This window comes from Mustela nigripes, chromosome 2 (genome assembly GCF_022355385.1).
Source record: "Mustela nigripes isolate SB6536 chromosome 2, MUSNIG.SB6536, whole genome shotgun sequence".
Lineage (NCBI taxonomy): Eukaryota > Metazoa > Chordata > Mammalia > Carnivora > Mustelidae > Mustela > Mustela nigripes.
In genome coordinates, this window is record NC_081558.1 from 217,870,199 (window position 1) to 217,887,218 (window position 17,020).

The 17,020-nt window shown below is 65.2% G+C and overlaps 1 protein-coding gene across 1 annotated transcript in view; it reads right to left on the reverse strand.

Annotated features, from left to right (window-relative positions):
• TSPEAR (thrombospondin type laminin G domain and EAR repeats) overlaps positions 1-6,040 on the reverse strand; it is a 239,321-nt gene extending 233,281 nt beyond the window's left edge. Inside the window, exon 1 of the mRNA XM_059392499.1 lies at positions 5,494-6,040. Coding sequence (XP_059248482.1) covers positions 5,494-5,578 — 85 coding nt within the window. The 5' untranslated portion in view covers positions 5,579-6,040. The remainder of the gene's footprint in view (positions 1-5,493) is intronic.
• Positions 6,041-17,020: the final 10,980 nt, after the last annotated feature.

The following is a 17,020-nucleotide window of genomic DNA, read 5'->3' on the forward strand; positions in this document are numbered from 1 at the left end:
CCCCAGCGGCCAGCTTCTCCTGCCCCCAAACCCCAGCGGCCAGCTTCTCCTGCCCCCAAACCCCAGCGGCCAGCTTCTCCTGCCCCCAAACCCCGGTGCCCCAGGGACACCCGCCCGCGGGCCTTAACTGCTGATGAAACCCAAGACCCTTGCCGGAAACGGGTATTGAAATGCGTCCAGCACAACACTTAGATTTCGAGGGGAGATGAGTGTGTGAACACAGTTATCAAAAGACTTTTAAAGCAAGTGATGCCGTGAGAAGCTCGCTTTCCCACGAGGGCTCTAACAAAGGGGGCAGCGGGTTCTCCTGCAGATGGGAGCCGGACGCACACTTGTAACCGGAGGCAGGATGCTGGTGGCCTCGTGGGCACCCGACCTGGGGGCTGCAGGTATGGCAGCCCACCTCACCTCCGCCTCCCTCCCGGGGCATCTGGGGTGGGGGATGGGGGCTGCCTCAGAGTTAGAAAACATTCAGGGCCCTAAATTCCGACCCCCAACACGGGGGAGCCCACTGCTCCCTGGGAGCACACACGCGGCCAAGAGCACCCACTTTAACCAGAAAGGAGCCCCAAAAGCCGAGCGGCCTGCACACGGGTGCCTCTGGCTCTGCAGGGACATCACTGGCACTCTGTCACCAGCACTGGGGCCCTGCCCCGGGGTGACCCCAGACACGCGACAGGGACCCTCGGCCTGCTGCACCCTGGCGGGTCAGCCGCAGCTCTGTGCCAGGTGCCGCCCCGGGACGTCCTACACCTGGGCCGGCAAAGGCCACCGGAGCCTCCACCGCAGTGGGGGTCGCCCCGGTTCTCCCCGCCGCGCAGGGTCATAGACGCGCACACACTCGCGGGCGCTCACGCCGCCGGCCCCGCCGGTCTTCCGCGCTGCCGGGGTCTGAGTCCACCCGGCCTCTGCCGCCCTGCCCCCGGCGTCCGGGACTCGGAGGCACCGCAGGGTACCCGCTCCCACGGCCGAACTCCCCCGCTCTCCGCCTGGGGAGCCAGGGGGGCATCGGCGGGGGCGGCGGAGGGGCCGCGGAGGGGCTGGCTCGCTCGCTGAGCCCCGGGCCCGCAGGCGCCTTCGGGCGGATCCGAGGGGTTAGGAGGCGGAGGGCGGTGTCCAGGGACCAGGTCCCCATCGCTCCCGCAGACTCGGGACGCTCTACAGCCCGCAAGCCCGGAGCTCTGAATCCAAGGGGCGCGCGGGGGGGGGCGGGGCGAGGGGTGGGGCTAGAGGGCGGGGCCAACGGGTTCGAAAGGGGCGGGGCTAACGGGGAGGAGGGGGCTGGGCACCGAGCCTGGCTGGGCACCGAGCCTGGCGGGTCGGGCGCGGGCGGGAGCGGGTGAACCGCCGGAGACCGAGTCCAGACCGGAAGTCGGGGGGCCTCGCGGGTCTCACGGCGGGAAAGGCCCGCCGCGGACACAGATCCAGGCCAGGGGCCCGCCGCGGCGCACGAGGTTCCAGTAAAAAGGAACCGACTTGCTTCCTAACGTTTGTGCCGACGGAAAGTGCCGAAGGGTCTTTAGAAACGAGCGTCGGGGGCAGCCCGCCCCCGTGGGACGCCCGGGATGGGGCTCGGCCTCCTCTGCTGCGGGAGCGCGGGGGGTGCTTGTCTCTGGGGTGCGCGTGGGAGGGACGAAGGCGAGGGGTGCGGCGGGGTCTCCGGCGGAGGACGAGTCGCCGAACCTGCACCTGCACCCGAAAAGCCTCATTCCCACCGCGCAGAGACAGGGCCCCCCGCTGCCACCAGTTCCCAGCCCCGGGGGCGCCCCGCTGCCCAGCGCCCAGCGAGCCTGGCCTGGGGGTGCGGAGCCCAGACGCGACTGGGGCTCTGGCTGCTCCCACCCCGCCCGGAAGCTCCCCGCACCCCGCGGACCGCGCGCTCCCGGCTGAGCAGGAGGCCACCCGGGGCGCCGGACCCAGAGCCGCCGGACACAGACGCGGCCTCCGGATGCAGGAGAGTGAGAGGCTCCCGCCGGCCCCCGGGAACTGCCGGGAAAGGGCGTCGTGCCCGCAGGAACCCGCGCGAGGGCCTCCGGGAGGGGCCGGGGTTCCCCGGGGCTCCCGGCTGGGAAGCACCGCCTCCTGCAGGCTTCCCAGGCCAATAAGCCTGAGGACAAAGTCGGTGACTCCTGAGAGCAGCCCAGCGGTCGGGGGAGGGCTTCCTGCCCCACAAATGCCTAAAAGGCCCTTTTCTGCCCCCTGGGCCCCCTTCCCCGTGACCCCACACCCCACATAGCTTTGAAAATGCAGATCTGTACCCTTGTGTTGTGGGTCCTTTCTGCCCGCGTGAAGGTCTCCCCACAGGCACCCCGCCGGGGAGGTCTGACCACTCCATCCACTCCTGCACCCAGGCCTCTGGCGTCCCCCACAGTCCCCCAGAAGGTCTCCTGCTCTGAGCACCTCCCCCAGGCCCCTCCAGTGCTGGGGGAAGTGGCGGCCGCTGGGCCTCTGTGGGCTGGCGGGGCAGTGGTCTGAGCGAGGGGCGGGCTGCACCACTGGGGACAGCGGGCACAGCACCATCTGCCCTGGAGACTGAGCCGATGAAGGAGGCCAGAAGGGGTCGGAGAAGGGACGCTCTCAGACTAGGCTCTGAGCGCCACCAGGGCCGCGGCCTGGAGAGGAGCCCCCGCCCCCATGCGTGCTCCTGGGTATCCACATTCCGGGGAGCACCAAGCCGGGAGGAAACAGAAGGCAAGACACTGCCCCTGACCCCTGCAGCAGCTCCGATCCATGCCCCCTATTCCCAGTCCCTGTCCCAGCCCCTTGGAGCTGCCGGTGACCCCAGTCCCGGGTCCAGCGGTGCCCATTACGGCTGCCACAGACTCCCACCGCCCTGGCCTCCCGTCCCCGTGCAGACAAGCGGGGTGTGGGACGGAGGACACTTTGCGCAGCGTCAGCCCTCCCCGCCCACAGCTGCCGCTCCCCCCGACGAGCGCCCACCCAGGAGCCTCTCCCAGGACTGCCCGGCCGCCCTCCTAGCACCACACGCGCCAGGCGGCCCAGGAACACGGACGACGGGCAGGAGCTAGGAAGGGTCTGGGGGCCCCCATCTCGACCATCTTGTCCGAAGCAGATGGCCCAGCCGGTGGAGCGGCTTTCGGGCCCGCGGTCAGGGAAGAGGCTGGCTCCGGGGTCAGGGAGGCCGGCAGCTTAGCAAAGGCATCTCACCCCAGCATCGCGCCTGTCCCGCTCATCCGCTCACCCCCGGGGAGCCCGAGCCCCCAGCCCCTCTGCCCCTTCCGCGCTCCCACCCTGAGACTCGGCTCCCCGGCCTGCTCCTCCCACCCGCCCGGTGATGGCCTCGTTCGTGCTGACCGCCCGCCCAGTCATCCGTCGGGCTGGGCCCAGGCTCTCCGACCCCCGACCCGGCTTCTGATGCACCTGCGCCTGCGCAGAAAGGCGGTCCCAGGCCCCGCCCCTCAGCGGAGGGCGTGCACCACCCGCTGCGCAGACACTGAACCCAATCTCCTCTCCCCAGAACCGCGACCTGTAGGGGTGTCTGCGAGCGGGGCGCCCCACCCCCAGAAGGGCACCAGCCCGAGCGCCTGCGTGACCCTGGCCGCGGTTCCCCCGCAAGCCCGGCCAGCTCTCCCGCCCGGACCCCAGGCCCGCCGCAGCTGTCCAGCGCACAGCCCCTGCGTTAGCAGCCGCACACACGAGGCCCTCGCGCCACGCCCCAGCCCCGCGGGCTGTCCTCCCCACGCCTCCTCCACCGTGGACTCGAGGCCCTCCGGACTCAACGATCCTGTTCTCCCAATCGCTAGGCCGCTCTGGCCCACCGACCGCCCCAATGCCCCGTTAGCTCTTTCCGTCTTTCCAAGATGCAGGTATAAGGGCGCTTCTGCCGCCCCGCGGGGTGGGGACACCTGAAACCGCAGCCCACGGCACCCCCACCCCTTCCAGAAGGGCAGTGCGAGGCGGCTCTGGCCCAGTCCCCCAGCACAGCAACCCCACAGGAGCCCTTGGGAACGGCAGGTCACCCGCTCCTCACAGCTCCAGACTCATCGGTGTCCCAGACTCGGGGCCAGGCCTTCAGAACCCAGTGTGGTGGCGGCCAAGGCGCCGGGTGCCTCCCCCAAGCGCAGCCCCACAGACCAAGCGGGAGGCCCAGAGGCCAACCCACCCCATCCAGCAAGGGAAGCTCAGGGGCCTTTCAAAAGGGAATCAAAGTGCTTTTTTTAACCATTTGAAGTCCTGACTTCATGCACAAATGTGTTGGACAGACTCCAAGCACAGTTCAATATTATTTACCGTCTTTTATCTTTCCCTCCCGAGTCCCCGGTGTTTATAACTGGGTCATCTTTTAACTATCTGCAGCAGCCCCCCGGGGGCAGAGGGGGCGGGCTTTATAAATAAGCTTTATTATTACTGTGCGGGTTGACACCGTTCCCAGGGCTGACGGGAGCGTGAAGGTACATGTCAGTGAGTCATCCCCAGCACGGAGACTGCTGTGTGCTGGGGACAGCAGCTGGGCTCGCGGCTGCCCGGAGGTCCCGTGGGGCTGGTGGGCCCGAGCACCGGCGTGTGCCTCTGCTCTGCTCCGCAGCCTTCTGTCCTCCGAAGCCAGGGGACTTGGCTTGGCCACAGGCTGACTTGGCTCTGGTGTCGCTTGCAAATCCTGAGTCCCAAGGCAGTTACTGTGGGCAGGAGCTCAGAGCAGGGGGCACAGGGGCTTCCGTCCTGCCCGCCACCCTGCCCACTGCCGCTGCTCCAGCACCCGCCAGGGACTGCTCGCCCCCACCTGCCCTGGACACGCAGCCAAGCATTCCCAAGTGGGGTCAGCATCGGTCATCTCCTGGTCATGTCACTGGGAACCAAGGGCCATCCGCGCAAAGAGCTACAGCAGGGAGGGGACCCAGGACGGGTAATTTGCAAACAGAACTGGGAGCGGGCTGCGAACCGGCCGCCGCTGACCTGTGGGGGGAGGCCACACGCGCTCGGCGGGCCTCCGGCTCCCAGGCTCCTTTCCCTGTTGTTTTGTTCTCAATGCTGGGTTTGGTAAATAAAATCTCTCGGGGGAAACTGCAGGAAGATGTGGCGATGGGGTCATGAACGCGTCGACGACGAGGACTAGGGGGAGCAGAACCTCCCCGCGGAGGAGCCGCCCGCGCTGGCGTGAGAGCCTGGGGCTGTGGGACGGAGCAGCCAGCCCCGGGGCGGGGGACGGGGGGCTGGACTGGGCTAAGTGCAGACCTGGGGTTCTCTGGGCTTGCGGCCTGCGAGGGGCCGCCTCATTCCTGGAACAGGTGCGAGGCGCTTCCCCAGGACGCTCCACAGGTACATACTTGTGAAGCCTTCGGATGGTGGCGGGTTCTCGCTCTGAACCGGTCCCCGCCTGCTTGGCCTTTCCACGCCCGCGCCTTCCACCTCCGCCTCTGCCTCCCCTCCCTGTCCCCCGGGTGGGCTGCTGGCACCTCCGGAGCAAACCCGGGCACCCAGGGACAGGGGACAGGACGCAGTTCTGACCCAGCTCCCATCTCGGCACCCCCTTACCTGTGCAGGGCTCCCATCTCCGGGCGCCTCGGCCTGGGGTCACCAGGGCCGAGAGCACCACACACAGCATCAGCAGGACAGACATGAGGGGTCCAGGTCCCAAGCTCCATCCAGCGGCTCTGCCCTCGGCCCGCGGGGAGGCAGCTGCTCCTTGGACAGGTGGGCCAGCCCCCCGGGGGACAGTCACTGTGACGGCCACATGCCAGAGTTCCGTGACAGGGACAGGGCGGGAAGGCTTCTGCGGGCTCTGTCGGGGGCAGGGCAGCTGGTGCCGGCCAGACGCAGCCGCAGCCTAGCTCATCCCCGCACGGGCTCGGGTCCTGCCACGCAGGTGACAGGTGACAGCAACCCCACACCGCGGCGATGACTCATTGGCAAAGCACGCTTTTCCCAAAGGAAAGACAGAAATAGATCGTCCAGCGGAGAGCTGGGAGCAAACCAGAAAAACTCCGAGAACCTGTTTTCCTCGGGTGCAGGTCCGGGGCTGCCTGCCCGAGGACGCCTGCCGGGGGCCAGGGCGCAGAGCCTCTGCCGGGCTCTGCTGACAGCGGCCGTCCCCAGGAGGGGCCCCGCTTTGAGGACGGCTTTTATCTGGTGCCCGGCCCTCCCCAGGGTGTGTGGGTTTGCCAACTGCTGGGTTTCAGGAATTCCCCTCCGGAGGGGAGCCAGTCCTCCCCAGGAACAGCTAATGAGGAGACTCGGGGAGGACCGCCCGGGGGAGGGGAGCGCCAGGCACAGGGCGGTGGGAGCCTCCCAGGTCTGACCTCCCCAAACCGCAGGGGACACGACATGCTGCCCCAGGCAGGACGGCGTTTAAGTGTGTGATTGTTGTTTTTAATAAAGCACCAAGCCTGCCGACCCCTCTCCAGGGCGTGGGGGGCGTGGATGAACCGGGCCTACATCGCAGTCCCCGCTGGTGCCGGTGGCTCCCCCGAGTCAGGAGGACCCCTCTTACAGGCCCCTGAAGGCCGTCTTCCTCCCCGCGGAAGGACTGTGCCGTGGCACCGTCCCCAGTCTGGGGCTTGCCTATGGGTGTCTGTGACAGGGGCAGGCCCTGGACTTGGGCTTGTTGGGGGCCTGGGGGCGGCCGAGATGAGAGAGACAGAGACAGAGAGAGGGCGGGAGAATGTCCAAGGCTCTGCATGAAACTGCCCGTGGCTGGAGAGACAGACAGACGGACAGACAGACAGACATCTCCAGCGGCTATGACAAACGCCTTCCTCCTACTCACCCAACTTCAGTCAGCTGAGGCTCTCGGAGGGAAACCTGGAGAGGCTGCCCGTGACCGGCCGGACAGCGCCCAAACCCTGGTGGCCTCCCTCAGCCCCGCCCCAGGACCCCCGCCAGCCCAGCGCCCGGACAGAGTCTTCCTGACCCCATCGGGCAGGCGCCCGTCGTGGGAGGACGGAGGGACGCCTCGGCCATCAGAAACCTCGCCTTGGAGGAAGGACAGCTGTCTCCGCGGAACAGAGTCTCGCTCTCTTCCTAGCCATGAGCGATAATTTGGGGGTATCGGGGGCCCTGGGTGGACACAGGCCGGGAAGACAGGGGACTTCCCACAGGACACAGACCCAAGCACCATCCCTGTGACTCCCGCTGACCTCTGCACCTGACCGTTGACCTCTGACCTTGGACTGTCGGTAAGTGACCAGGCATCCCGTTGTAAGAACTGGGTCTGAGGAACCCTTGAGCCCCTCCAGGGAAGTGGCCCTGTCACGTTCGAGCCAGTAACACCAGCCGCGCCGTCATCGGGGAACACGGGCTCATCCATGGAGATCCGTCCGTGTTTACGGCTAGAAAAATGCGTGCCCGAACACAGAAGAAAGCTCAGAGCTTCCTTCTCTAGACTGGTTCCCCTGTCACCCCGGACAAGCCATCTAAATGCTCCAAACTGTAATTTCCACATCTGTAGGACGGCGGGGAGGCCGGTGAGTGAGCGGCCGGATGTGACTCCCGTGGAGCCGCACGTGTGCAGGGCTGTGCTGCCCACGGGCCCGGAGACGCTGGTGAGGAGGAGGAGGGAGCACGTACGCCAGAGCCCTCGCCCCTCCCGGGGGCCCCAGAGCCCGCCACAGCGAGAAAGGAGGTCCTTCCAGCTCCCTGGCCTCCTACTCACCTGGCCCGGAAGTCGTGTTGACGCTGAGACCAGCGGGTCCCCCTACACACCCCAGATGGGGGGCTACCGTGTGACCAGTCACACCTGCCGGAGGCTTACACAGCCGGGGTTCATGCTGGGGACCCAGGTCAGTAGCTACCCAGTTGCTAGCAGGACGGGCGCTCAAGCTGCCGGGGACGCCGGCGGGAGCTCTCGCCGCCTCCAGAGGGGGAACAGGGATCTTATCCCCCACGAGCATCTCCTTTGACTTAGGTGCAGACAGTCGCTCCCCTCGTCCTCCGTGGTGACCAAGGAGGGCCTCGGTCGCTCTGCGGGGGACACAGGTCAGTCCAGCAGCTCGCACACCACGGGCCTCCTTACGGGGCAACAGTGCATCGCCGTGGGCTCGCCTCTCCCAGGCCACCTCCCGCCCGGGGAATGACGCTTTCTCCAGGGAGGGGCGGGGAAGTCACAGGCTAAGGGGAGATCTGAAACAGTCAGCCCGGGTTCGGGAAATTAGACGCTGAGGTCAACGGCGCAGTTTGGGGCTCTGTTAGACTAAGCTGTCCCTTGGGGGACATCCCTGAACCTCGGGGCTCTCCGTAAAGACAATTCCTCCGGAATGGAAACCAGAACATGACATTCTGTGACCCCGGCTCTAAGGATGTTTGAAAGGGTCTCTGGGGAGGGACGTGTGCCTGGCGTGGGACAGTGAGCTCAGACAGGTGCTGGCAAGCTTGTCCCCTCGCAGCGTCCGGCCTTGCCCCCGCCGGCCATGGGGCCGCTGTCCGCAGGACCACGGGCGGGAATCCCGCTCCAGAAGTGACGTGGTAGGACAGGGCTAGTCGCCGACGGAGAGAAGGCGTCTGTTTTTCTCATCGTGGGATGAGTCCTCTGCTGCTGGGCGAGTGACCCTCTGTCCGGATAAAGCGTGGCTGAAAACACTCCCCTACCGCTTCTTTTTTGATCCGTTGGGTGTAAACAGTTTTTCTGCCACTTGCCAAGTGTGCAACATTTTTATTTAGTCACAGAATGTCCCTGCAGATGATGGGCCTCCGAGCACAGCTTCCAGACGCCCCTGCTGCTGCGCTGCTTCGGTTTGGCTGCCTGTCCCATCCGGGGATGATCTCGGATACTTGGAACGCACCGACCCGCGCTCCGCTCCCAGAAATGCTCTGCACGCACCCCGAATGCCTGTCCTTCCCCCGCCACCTGGAGATGCGCAGCTACGACGGGTTAGGCCCCGCACATACTTGGAGCTCCTCCACGCATGTCCGTCCTGCTGATCTCCGGCCGCTGCCTCGGCCAACACTCCTCGTGGCGTGTACAGGAGGGGCCCGTAGCTCTGACCGAGGGCAAGCGCACCAGCTTCCTCGCTTCCAAAACGTGTCGCTGCTTCGCTTTCTCTCTTTCATATTTTCTCTCTCATGTGAACTTTGGAAATGATGGGTCTGCATTTCTACCTCCAAAGTCGAACAGCCAAGAACACCAGAGCATTCCTGCTGGCGCGGCGATACGTTTACAGAAGTGACGACACGACGCCTTCCCACTCGGACACACGGACGTCTCTCGTCTGTCCCGACCTTGCACTAAGTCCGTCAAGAAATCTTTATACTTTCGAGCGTAGACGTGCAGCTCATTTTCTGTCAAATTGTTCCTCCAAGTGTCCTCTGCGTGGGTTTATAATCCCATCATCATTATGAACGTCACCCCCCATTTCTGCCCATAATCGGTTACTGGTGGTAAAAAGAAAACTGGTTCATTTCAGTACAGAGGTCTCGTATCCAGCAACCCGAACCTTACTAAGGGTTCCAGGATCTCCTGTTTTTCTGGATAACGACCGTCCGCCAAGAACAGTAACTTTGGCTCCTCCATTGTAACACGTGTACCAATTTGTGTTCCTTCTCTGGGATGACCCCTGAATCTTCTCAAATGTTTGCTTAATTGTTTATTTAAATTCAGTGTAGTTAACGCACAGTGCATTATTGGTCTCAGGGGTGGAGGTCAGGGAGTCCCGCTGCATGCAGCACCCACGGCTCGTCCCGTCACGTGCCCCCTGAATGCCCCCCGCCCCCCACCCCCTGCCCACCTCCAGCGACCCTGTTTGCTTCCTAGAGTTCAGCATCGCTTACGGTTTGTCTCCCTCCGATTTCGTCTTGTTTTATTTTTCCTTCCCTTCTTCTATGTCCATCTGCTTTGTTTCTTAAACCCCACATACGAGTGAGGTCGTATAATTGTCTTTCTCTGACGGACCGACTTCGCTCAGCACAGTCCCCTCCGGTTCCATCCACGCCGATGCCAAGGGCAGGACGTCTCCCTTTCTGATGGCCGAGTCACATTCCGTCATGTAGACGAACCCCGTCTTCTCTGTCCGTGCATCTGCCGACGGACGTCCGGGCTCTTCCCGCAGTCCGGCTGTCGTGGGCGTCGCTGCTGTGAACTCTGGGGGGCAGATGTCCCTTCGGGTCACCACGTTTGTTTCCCTCAGATGCATCTGCACATCAACGGATATGACCTCGTGTGTTCTCTCTCTTGACTTGCCAGTGCTCTTAGTCACAGAGCTCTCGTCCCGAGCGCCGAGCCACCTTACGACCCCGGTGTAGAGCACAGAGATCGCGGTGCGACGCCGTGGGACCCCAACCGGCACCCCGTCTCGACGCTGCTTTCCTGTGACAGTCTCTTCGTGCTCTCCGCAGCTAGCCCTTCAGGCTCCCTCTTCCCCTAAATGCAGAAGGCTGAGAACGTGTGCCGCAGCCCCGTCACCGTCCTGAGTACGAGGCTCTCACCTGACGCCCTCCTGGGTGTCACGAAGCCACCCTCCAACGGTCCCTACCCAGGGCTCCAGGCCGGAAACCCAGAACTCATCCTTGACACCTCCCTCAGGGAGGCCCTCTGGGTTTATCCCCGAACACCTCTGCCCTCCCCCACCCTGTCACCTTCTGGTCCGGCCACTTTCACTCCACGCTGTCAGTGCCCAGCTGTCTCCTGCACACTCTGGTCCTCCTCCCGTGCGGGCAGTGTCTGCAGAACCCAAACCTGGACAGACCGGTCTCCCTCCCGGCTTCAGTGCTCCCCAGATGGAGACAGTGCTCGGGGCATGGTCTACAAGGCCCTGGGGTTTGAGGCTGCCCGACCCCCCACTTCAGTGTCGCCCCCCCCCACACGGCCCCCTCCCAGCCCCAGACCATTCCAGTGTGCCTCCTCCGAGTGCCGGCTCTGCTAGTTACTAGCTCTGCAGACCCCGAGCAGCTCCCTGGCCCTCTCCGTGCCTCTGGTCACCCAGGAGCACACGGGGATCGTGGGGCTCTGCGTCCACGGGCCGTGGGCTGGGTCAACGTCGCAGTACGCACGGGAAGCTCTTAGTCCTAGACGTGGGAGCACAAGACACAGGAGCTGGTGGTGTCCCTGTCATTCACTCACACTCCAAACACCTAGACCTTCCAAGAGACACACGTACCCTCGTCATTCTAGGGGCTGCTCCCTGGTTCTTGGAAGCCACTCTCCATGATGGCTGAAGAGGGAGAGGGTTTCCCGTGGCGCTGTAGCAGTTCCTGGACTCAGGATCGGAGAGCGAGCCCCAAGGACCACCGAGCACCTGGCGGCCGACAGGTCTCCCTGAGTCTCTGGTGTCTCCTCCTGTCCTTTGAGCCTGAGCGGTGTCGTGGGCCCTTGCCCTGAACCATCTGGCTGAGGATATCTGTCTGGGGAATGACCTTGGAAGTCAGACATCCCGCCTCTCTCCAGAGAAGAAGGCCGTCGTGCACACCACGTGCTAGGGACCAGATCGTGTCCCCCAAGCTCACGTGTCGAAGTCCTGAGCACGGACTCAGAATGTGCCCTCAGTGGGTAAGAGACTCGTTGCAGGTGGTGTTGGTTCAGACGAGGTCACACGGAAGCAAGAGAGACCCTGGTCTGAGAGGACGACCCTGGGAGCGAGGGGAAATCCGAGCGTGCACACACCAAGGGGACCGGACTCCGGACAACGGTGTGGGCAGAGACTGGGTAGTGCATGCACCAGCCACGGAACCGGGGAGGCCAGCCACGGAACCCCGGGAAGCTAGCCACGGAACCCGGGGAGGCCAGCGGACACAGCAGGGGAAGAGCCTGGGGTAGAGTCCCTCCCGGGGCCCCAGGGGGAGCAGGGGAAACTTGAGACGGGGCTTGAGGCCCGCAGACTACGAGAGTGGCCTGTGGCTTGTTAGGCTTTGTGACAGTGGCCCCCACGAATAAGCTCCTGCCTTTGATCCAAGACCCGGGTTCCCCGTGGACCCTGCCCACGGCCCCTGCTGTGAGGGATGAACGGTCCTCTGCCTCTGGTCTAGGGCGCCATGGGTCAGCACCCACAGAACTGGGGCAGGGGGGCTGTTCGCGGGCTGGGCAGGGGCCCCGCTGCACCGCCCGGGATTCTGGATGCCAGGCTCTTCAAGTCCTGAGTGACGTTCCGGCAGAGGTTGCCGAGGACACACGTCCCGGGGCGGGAACCTGTCTGGCCACCCCTCGTTCCCCACCACAGCCGGGCGGCAGGGGCAGGAGGAGCCCAGGCGGTTCCCCCCTCTACCCCACCGGCTCCTCCGGGGCAGCTCCGGCTCTCCAGGCCGCTCTCGCCATGTGCCCACAGTGCTGGCCTCCCGTCTGCTTTCACACACGCGGGCGCCACCACAGGAGGTGTCACAGAGCCCGCAGCCACGCTCTCCCTCTGGGCAGCTGGGGAAAGCGTCAGGACGGAGGAGACGTCCGACCAGTCCCGAAGCAGAAGCACGTGCCAGAACCCCACACCCACGCAGGAGCTCCACCGGCCCGGGCCTGACGCCGGGCCATCCCCTTCTCTGTCTGTCCACCTCGAAGCCTCTTTACCAGCTAAACGTCCCGTGGGACCCCAGCTGTGTCCACACCACAGGACAGGTGCCCCATGGGACCTGGGCCCTGTCCATACCGCGTAACAGGCGCCCACCAGCTGGGGCTCAGGCCTGCCTGCTCAGGGCCCGCCAGAAACTTCCTCTTCCTTTGGGAGCGGAGTGCTGCTCCGCCGGCTGGCTGCGTGCGGTGAGTCTGGGTCGGCCTGGCGGGGCCACGAGGCCAGAGCGTCTGGGCGCCGAGGCCTGCCCTTCCTCAAGGTTCCCACTTACAGCAGGCGCTCTGGGTGCAGCCGGCTGCCCGCCACCTAACCCGAGCGAGCTGGGCCGCACCCGGTAAAGGCCTTACGAGAAAGGGCCCTTCAAGGGGGCAGTTCTGCCCGCCGTCTGGCATCAGGCCGCGTCTCTAGCTCCGGCTGTCCCCCACTCTCCGCCAGCCGCGCTCTGCTAACATCAGGCTGGGGACTCGCTGGTCCCCAGTCACGCCAGGGGTTCCCGAGGCTCCATCTCCCTGGAGAGCTCAGATCACTGGAGGAGGAGCCAAGCTTCCTGCATGACCTTCCGGGCAGCCCTGGGTCGCGGGAGGTAGAGAGCAGAGGAGGGGCAGGGCTGAGGCTGGGAAAGCGGGCGCGGATGCCTCCAGCGCTCTCGGAACCCGGAGCCCCGTGTACTGTCACTGGGGGCGGCTCTCCTGTAGTTCAAGCGGAAACCGCTGTTCTCCGGACCTCGCTGGCGGCTGTGCGGATCCAGGTGGCGGGATGTTTCCAGGCGCCCCTCCGCTCCCTGGGTCGGTTATGACAAGCCTCGGGCCTTTATTTCCTGTCGCCTCAGCCCCCGCCGTTCTGCCCTATAATAACCCGGAGAAGCTTCCGAGAGACTCCAGCCCGACTCCACCCAGACGAGCCCGTCTAAGGGCTCAGGAGGCTGTCGTGTTTGCCGTTCGAGGAGGGCCTGGGAGTTCCCCTCAGAGGGGGCTGGGCTGGGCCAGGTTTGCTACGGGGGCCTCAGGGTTCCGCGGACGGGGGGAGGGGCCGGGGTGGAGAGCAGGGGGGGCGGCTGCGGGGAGACTCTGTCCTCGATCGAGCAGGAGCTCGCAGACCCGAGGCACGCTAACCGTGACTTCAGAAGCACCAAATCCTCTGTCGTTACACACGTGGTGATTTCTAGAAGCACGGACGGGGGGAGCAGCCCGCCCACGCCCACCCCCACCGTCCCAGCCCTGCTTTGTGTCCTCCAGGACGACCAAACACTCCCTGCTCCAACTAAGTGGCTTTGGCTTGTTTCCAATATCAAAAGCACATTCTCATAGTCACTCAAGTTAGGTTTTTTTTAAGGTTTTATTTATTTATTTGCGAGAGAGGGAGCACAAGCAGGGGGCAGGCCAAGGGAGGGGGGAAGCAGGCTCCCCGCTGAGCAGGGACCCCGATGTGGGACTCGATGGCGGAACCCGAGATCATGACCTGAGCCGGAGGCAGGGGCTGCACCGATGGGGCCCCCCAGGCGCCCCTCAAGTTGGTCTCATTAACTAGTTTCCCAGGGAAAGCGGCGCCGAGGGGCCGCGCAGGAGGGCTGTCTGCCTGGGGGGCGCCTCTGCCACCCGGCCAGCCCTGCTGCCTCGCCTTCCCCAAGGCTGTCATTCGCACCTTGCCGGGCACCCGGCCCGCCCCCAGCAAAGCCTGTGGTTAACATTCCTGGCAGATGAGGCCGCACCGCTCCAGCCCGATGAAAGCCCGGGTTCCCTCCAGCCGGGAGCTGCTCTGTAATTTCCCCCGCGACCTGCTGAAAAGACCCGGGGAACCTCCGCGGGCCGCGGCCCGGAGCTGCCAGCGGCGGGCGAGGGGCGGCGGCGGCTCCCACTTCAAAGGCGCGCGGGGCGGGCGCGGGCAGGGCTGTAATTAGCGCCCGGGAGCAGCCGGAGCCCCGCGCACGCACGGCCGGCGGCAACAAAGGCGCCCGCTGTTTGATGTGAGTCACCCCCAGGCCGCGCCGGGCCTCGCCCTGCGCGCCAGGCACCCCGCGGGCCGCCCTCCCTGCGAGGCCGGGCGCGCTCCCTGCCCGGCGCCCGAAGCGGGGTGGACAGGCACGTGGCCGAGCGCCCACACCTGCGGACCCGGGGCTGCGCGCCTCCCTGCCGGCGTCCAGGGTGGCCCTTCCCGTGGTCAGGATCCTCAGGCGCCCTGAGATCGCTTCAGCTCCGCCCTCCACCCCCCGCCCCCCCCCCGCGAAGCTGGTTGCCTGGGGAGTCAGACTGTCCACCCCCAGCCCCTGCGCCTGTGTCCCCGCCCCCTGCTGCAGCTCCTGCGTCTCAGCAAGGCCCCAGCAAGGCCCCGAGCTCCCTCCCGGCTGCCCCCAGCCCCGCCCCCCAGGAGCTGCTGCCTCCGTGACACACCTGCTTGGCGGTGCCACAGGGCCTCACCGCCATACTCGGGTCACGGCTGGGAGGGTGACCCAGGCACTCCTGTCACCAGGCCCTGGGCCCTCCCAGGTACCCGGCTGTGGTGCTTTCCAGCAGGGCTGCCTGCCCATGACCCTGAACTGCGTGTCCCTCGTGTGCTCAGTCTCCACAGGGGCCCTGCTGGGGGCATGGGGGCTGCAGGGGGGGCACCCTGCACCAGGGGGTGGCGGGCCAGCCCAACAGTGCGGGAGCTCGGACCCCCAGGGGAGAAGGGGGGATGCAGGGCAGGGGACAGGTGTGGGCGGGCTCCCTGGGGACAGCCCGCAGGCACAGCCACTGAGTGTAGCCCAGAGGCAGCGGAGGAGGCGTGGAAGTCGGTCCAAGGAAGACGGAGAGATGGGAAGGGCGTGGGGCCCCGGAGGAGCAGCGTCGGGGCCAGACCCCTGCGGAACCCGGTGCTTCTCCCTGAGGCTGGGTCCCCCCTCCTACTCTGTGAGGATGCCAGCCCTGTGGGGCCAGGCCCAGCCTCCCCATCCCGGTGACCCCATTTAACCTGTCACCCCTTCAAGACCCGGACTCTAAAGACCATCCATCCCTCTGAGGTCCTGGGGGTCCGGATTCCAACAGAAGACGTGGGACACAACTCATCCCAGAAGAGACAAGCTGTCATTAATTACAGTCAAGTGCTTTCAGTGGAGTCAGGAACCCAGCCAGGAACACGGTTGCCAGACGTGGGTCCTTCTGGAGCTTCGAGCGGGAGTGGGGGACCGTGGGTACACAAACCTGCGTGGGGCTGGCCTGAGGCTTGGCAGGGCTGCGTTTCTCCCCATGTGGCTCTGGGGTGACAGCAGGTCCCCAGCCAGCCCCCACCCCCGCGCCATCAGCCTGCCCGTCCTCTCAGGGCTTCTCGGGAACAGAAGGGCCACTGAGCACTCCAGCCCGTTCCCCGCCGACAGGCCTGACGGGCCCGGGAGCTCGGGTGGTGCCTGCCGCAGCCCTAGTCCGTTACCCCCAGGAAGTGACATCACTTAGACACACATTTGCTTTTCCAAATAACTTTATTTTTATTACATAAGTAAAAATAGGTTCATTGTTGAAATTTCATCATGTTCTGATGAGAAAAAGGAGGAAATGGAAAGTCTCCATCATCTCCCTGACACCATCTCTTGGCACCACGGTCAGAGCAGCCAGAACTGTGTGCACGCACACGCACACGTCTACACACGCACGCACACACACGACACGTGAGCCAGCACACGTGCAGACGCACCCTCTCATCACAGCTGGGGCTCCAGTGGACCGCACGAGCCTCCAAAAGCACAGAGCCAACCCGCCTGCCACCGGGGGAGGGAGACGCCCCAGCCCTCTCCTGAGATGTGTGGGTGCAGCAGCCTGCCAGCCCCCCACAGGGGTTCCCTTGCTTCACGATGACCCAACCCTTGCTTGCTGACCTAAGGCCCTTGACCTGTAACAGAATTAACTGACTCCCTGAGATTTGCAGACCACGGCTCTGAGGCCAGAAGGACCAGAATGTTCTCGGCCACAGAGGCCAGCAAATCTGTTGGACGCCGCCTCGGCTTTCCGATTAGTCTGGCCATCTTTCAGCAAAATGTTGTTCGGGGCACACAAATGACTTAGGGACCCCCCTCTGTGCATCTGCAGACCCTCCCCCTTGCAGAAAGAACAGGGTCCTCTTGCGCATCATGGAACAAGAACCAAACCCCCCGGCCCAGCCCCCCAGCTCTGGGACGACTCTGCAACCGTACCCTCGGTCTGCAAGTGCCCGAGAGCCCTGCAGCCGCCGCGCGCCCTGTGTGGGCCGAGTCCCTCTTCTCCCTGGGAGCCGGCCTCCCCAATAACGCTCCAGTTCCTTCCCAATCCAAACTCCTCTCGAGTCCCTTTCAAGCAACGGGCTGCTGACCTTGGGTTTGATACAAGGAGGGAACGGCCCCGTGTGCGCCAACGGCCCCTTCTCCCCGTGGCCGTGCCGACCTGACCCTTTCCCAGCCTCTCGCTCCAAGAAAAGCCAGGTCGCTCCCTGCTCCCGGGGCCTCCATCTCCTGCTGTCAGGCCCAGCAGCCGTGCAGCACGTGGAAGAGGGCCCCCGTGGCCACCTGTGTGCCGGCCCACGCACCTGCCTGACAAGGGCCCCTTGGTCCTGGACAGGCCAGAGCTGTGTTTCTC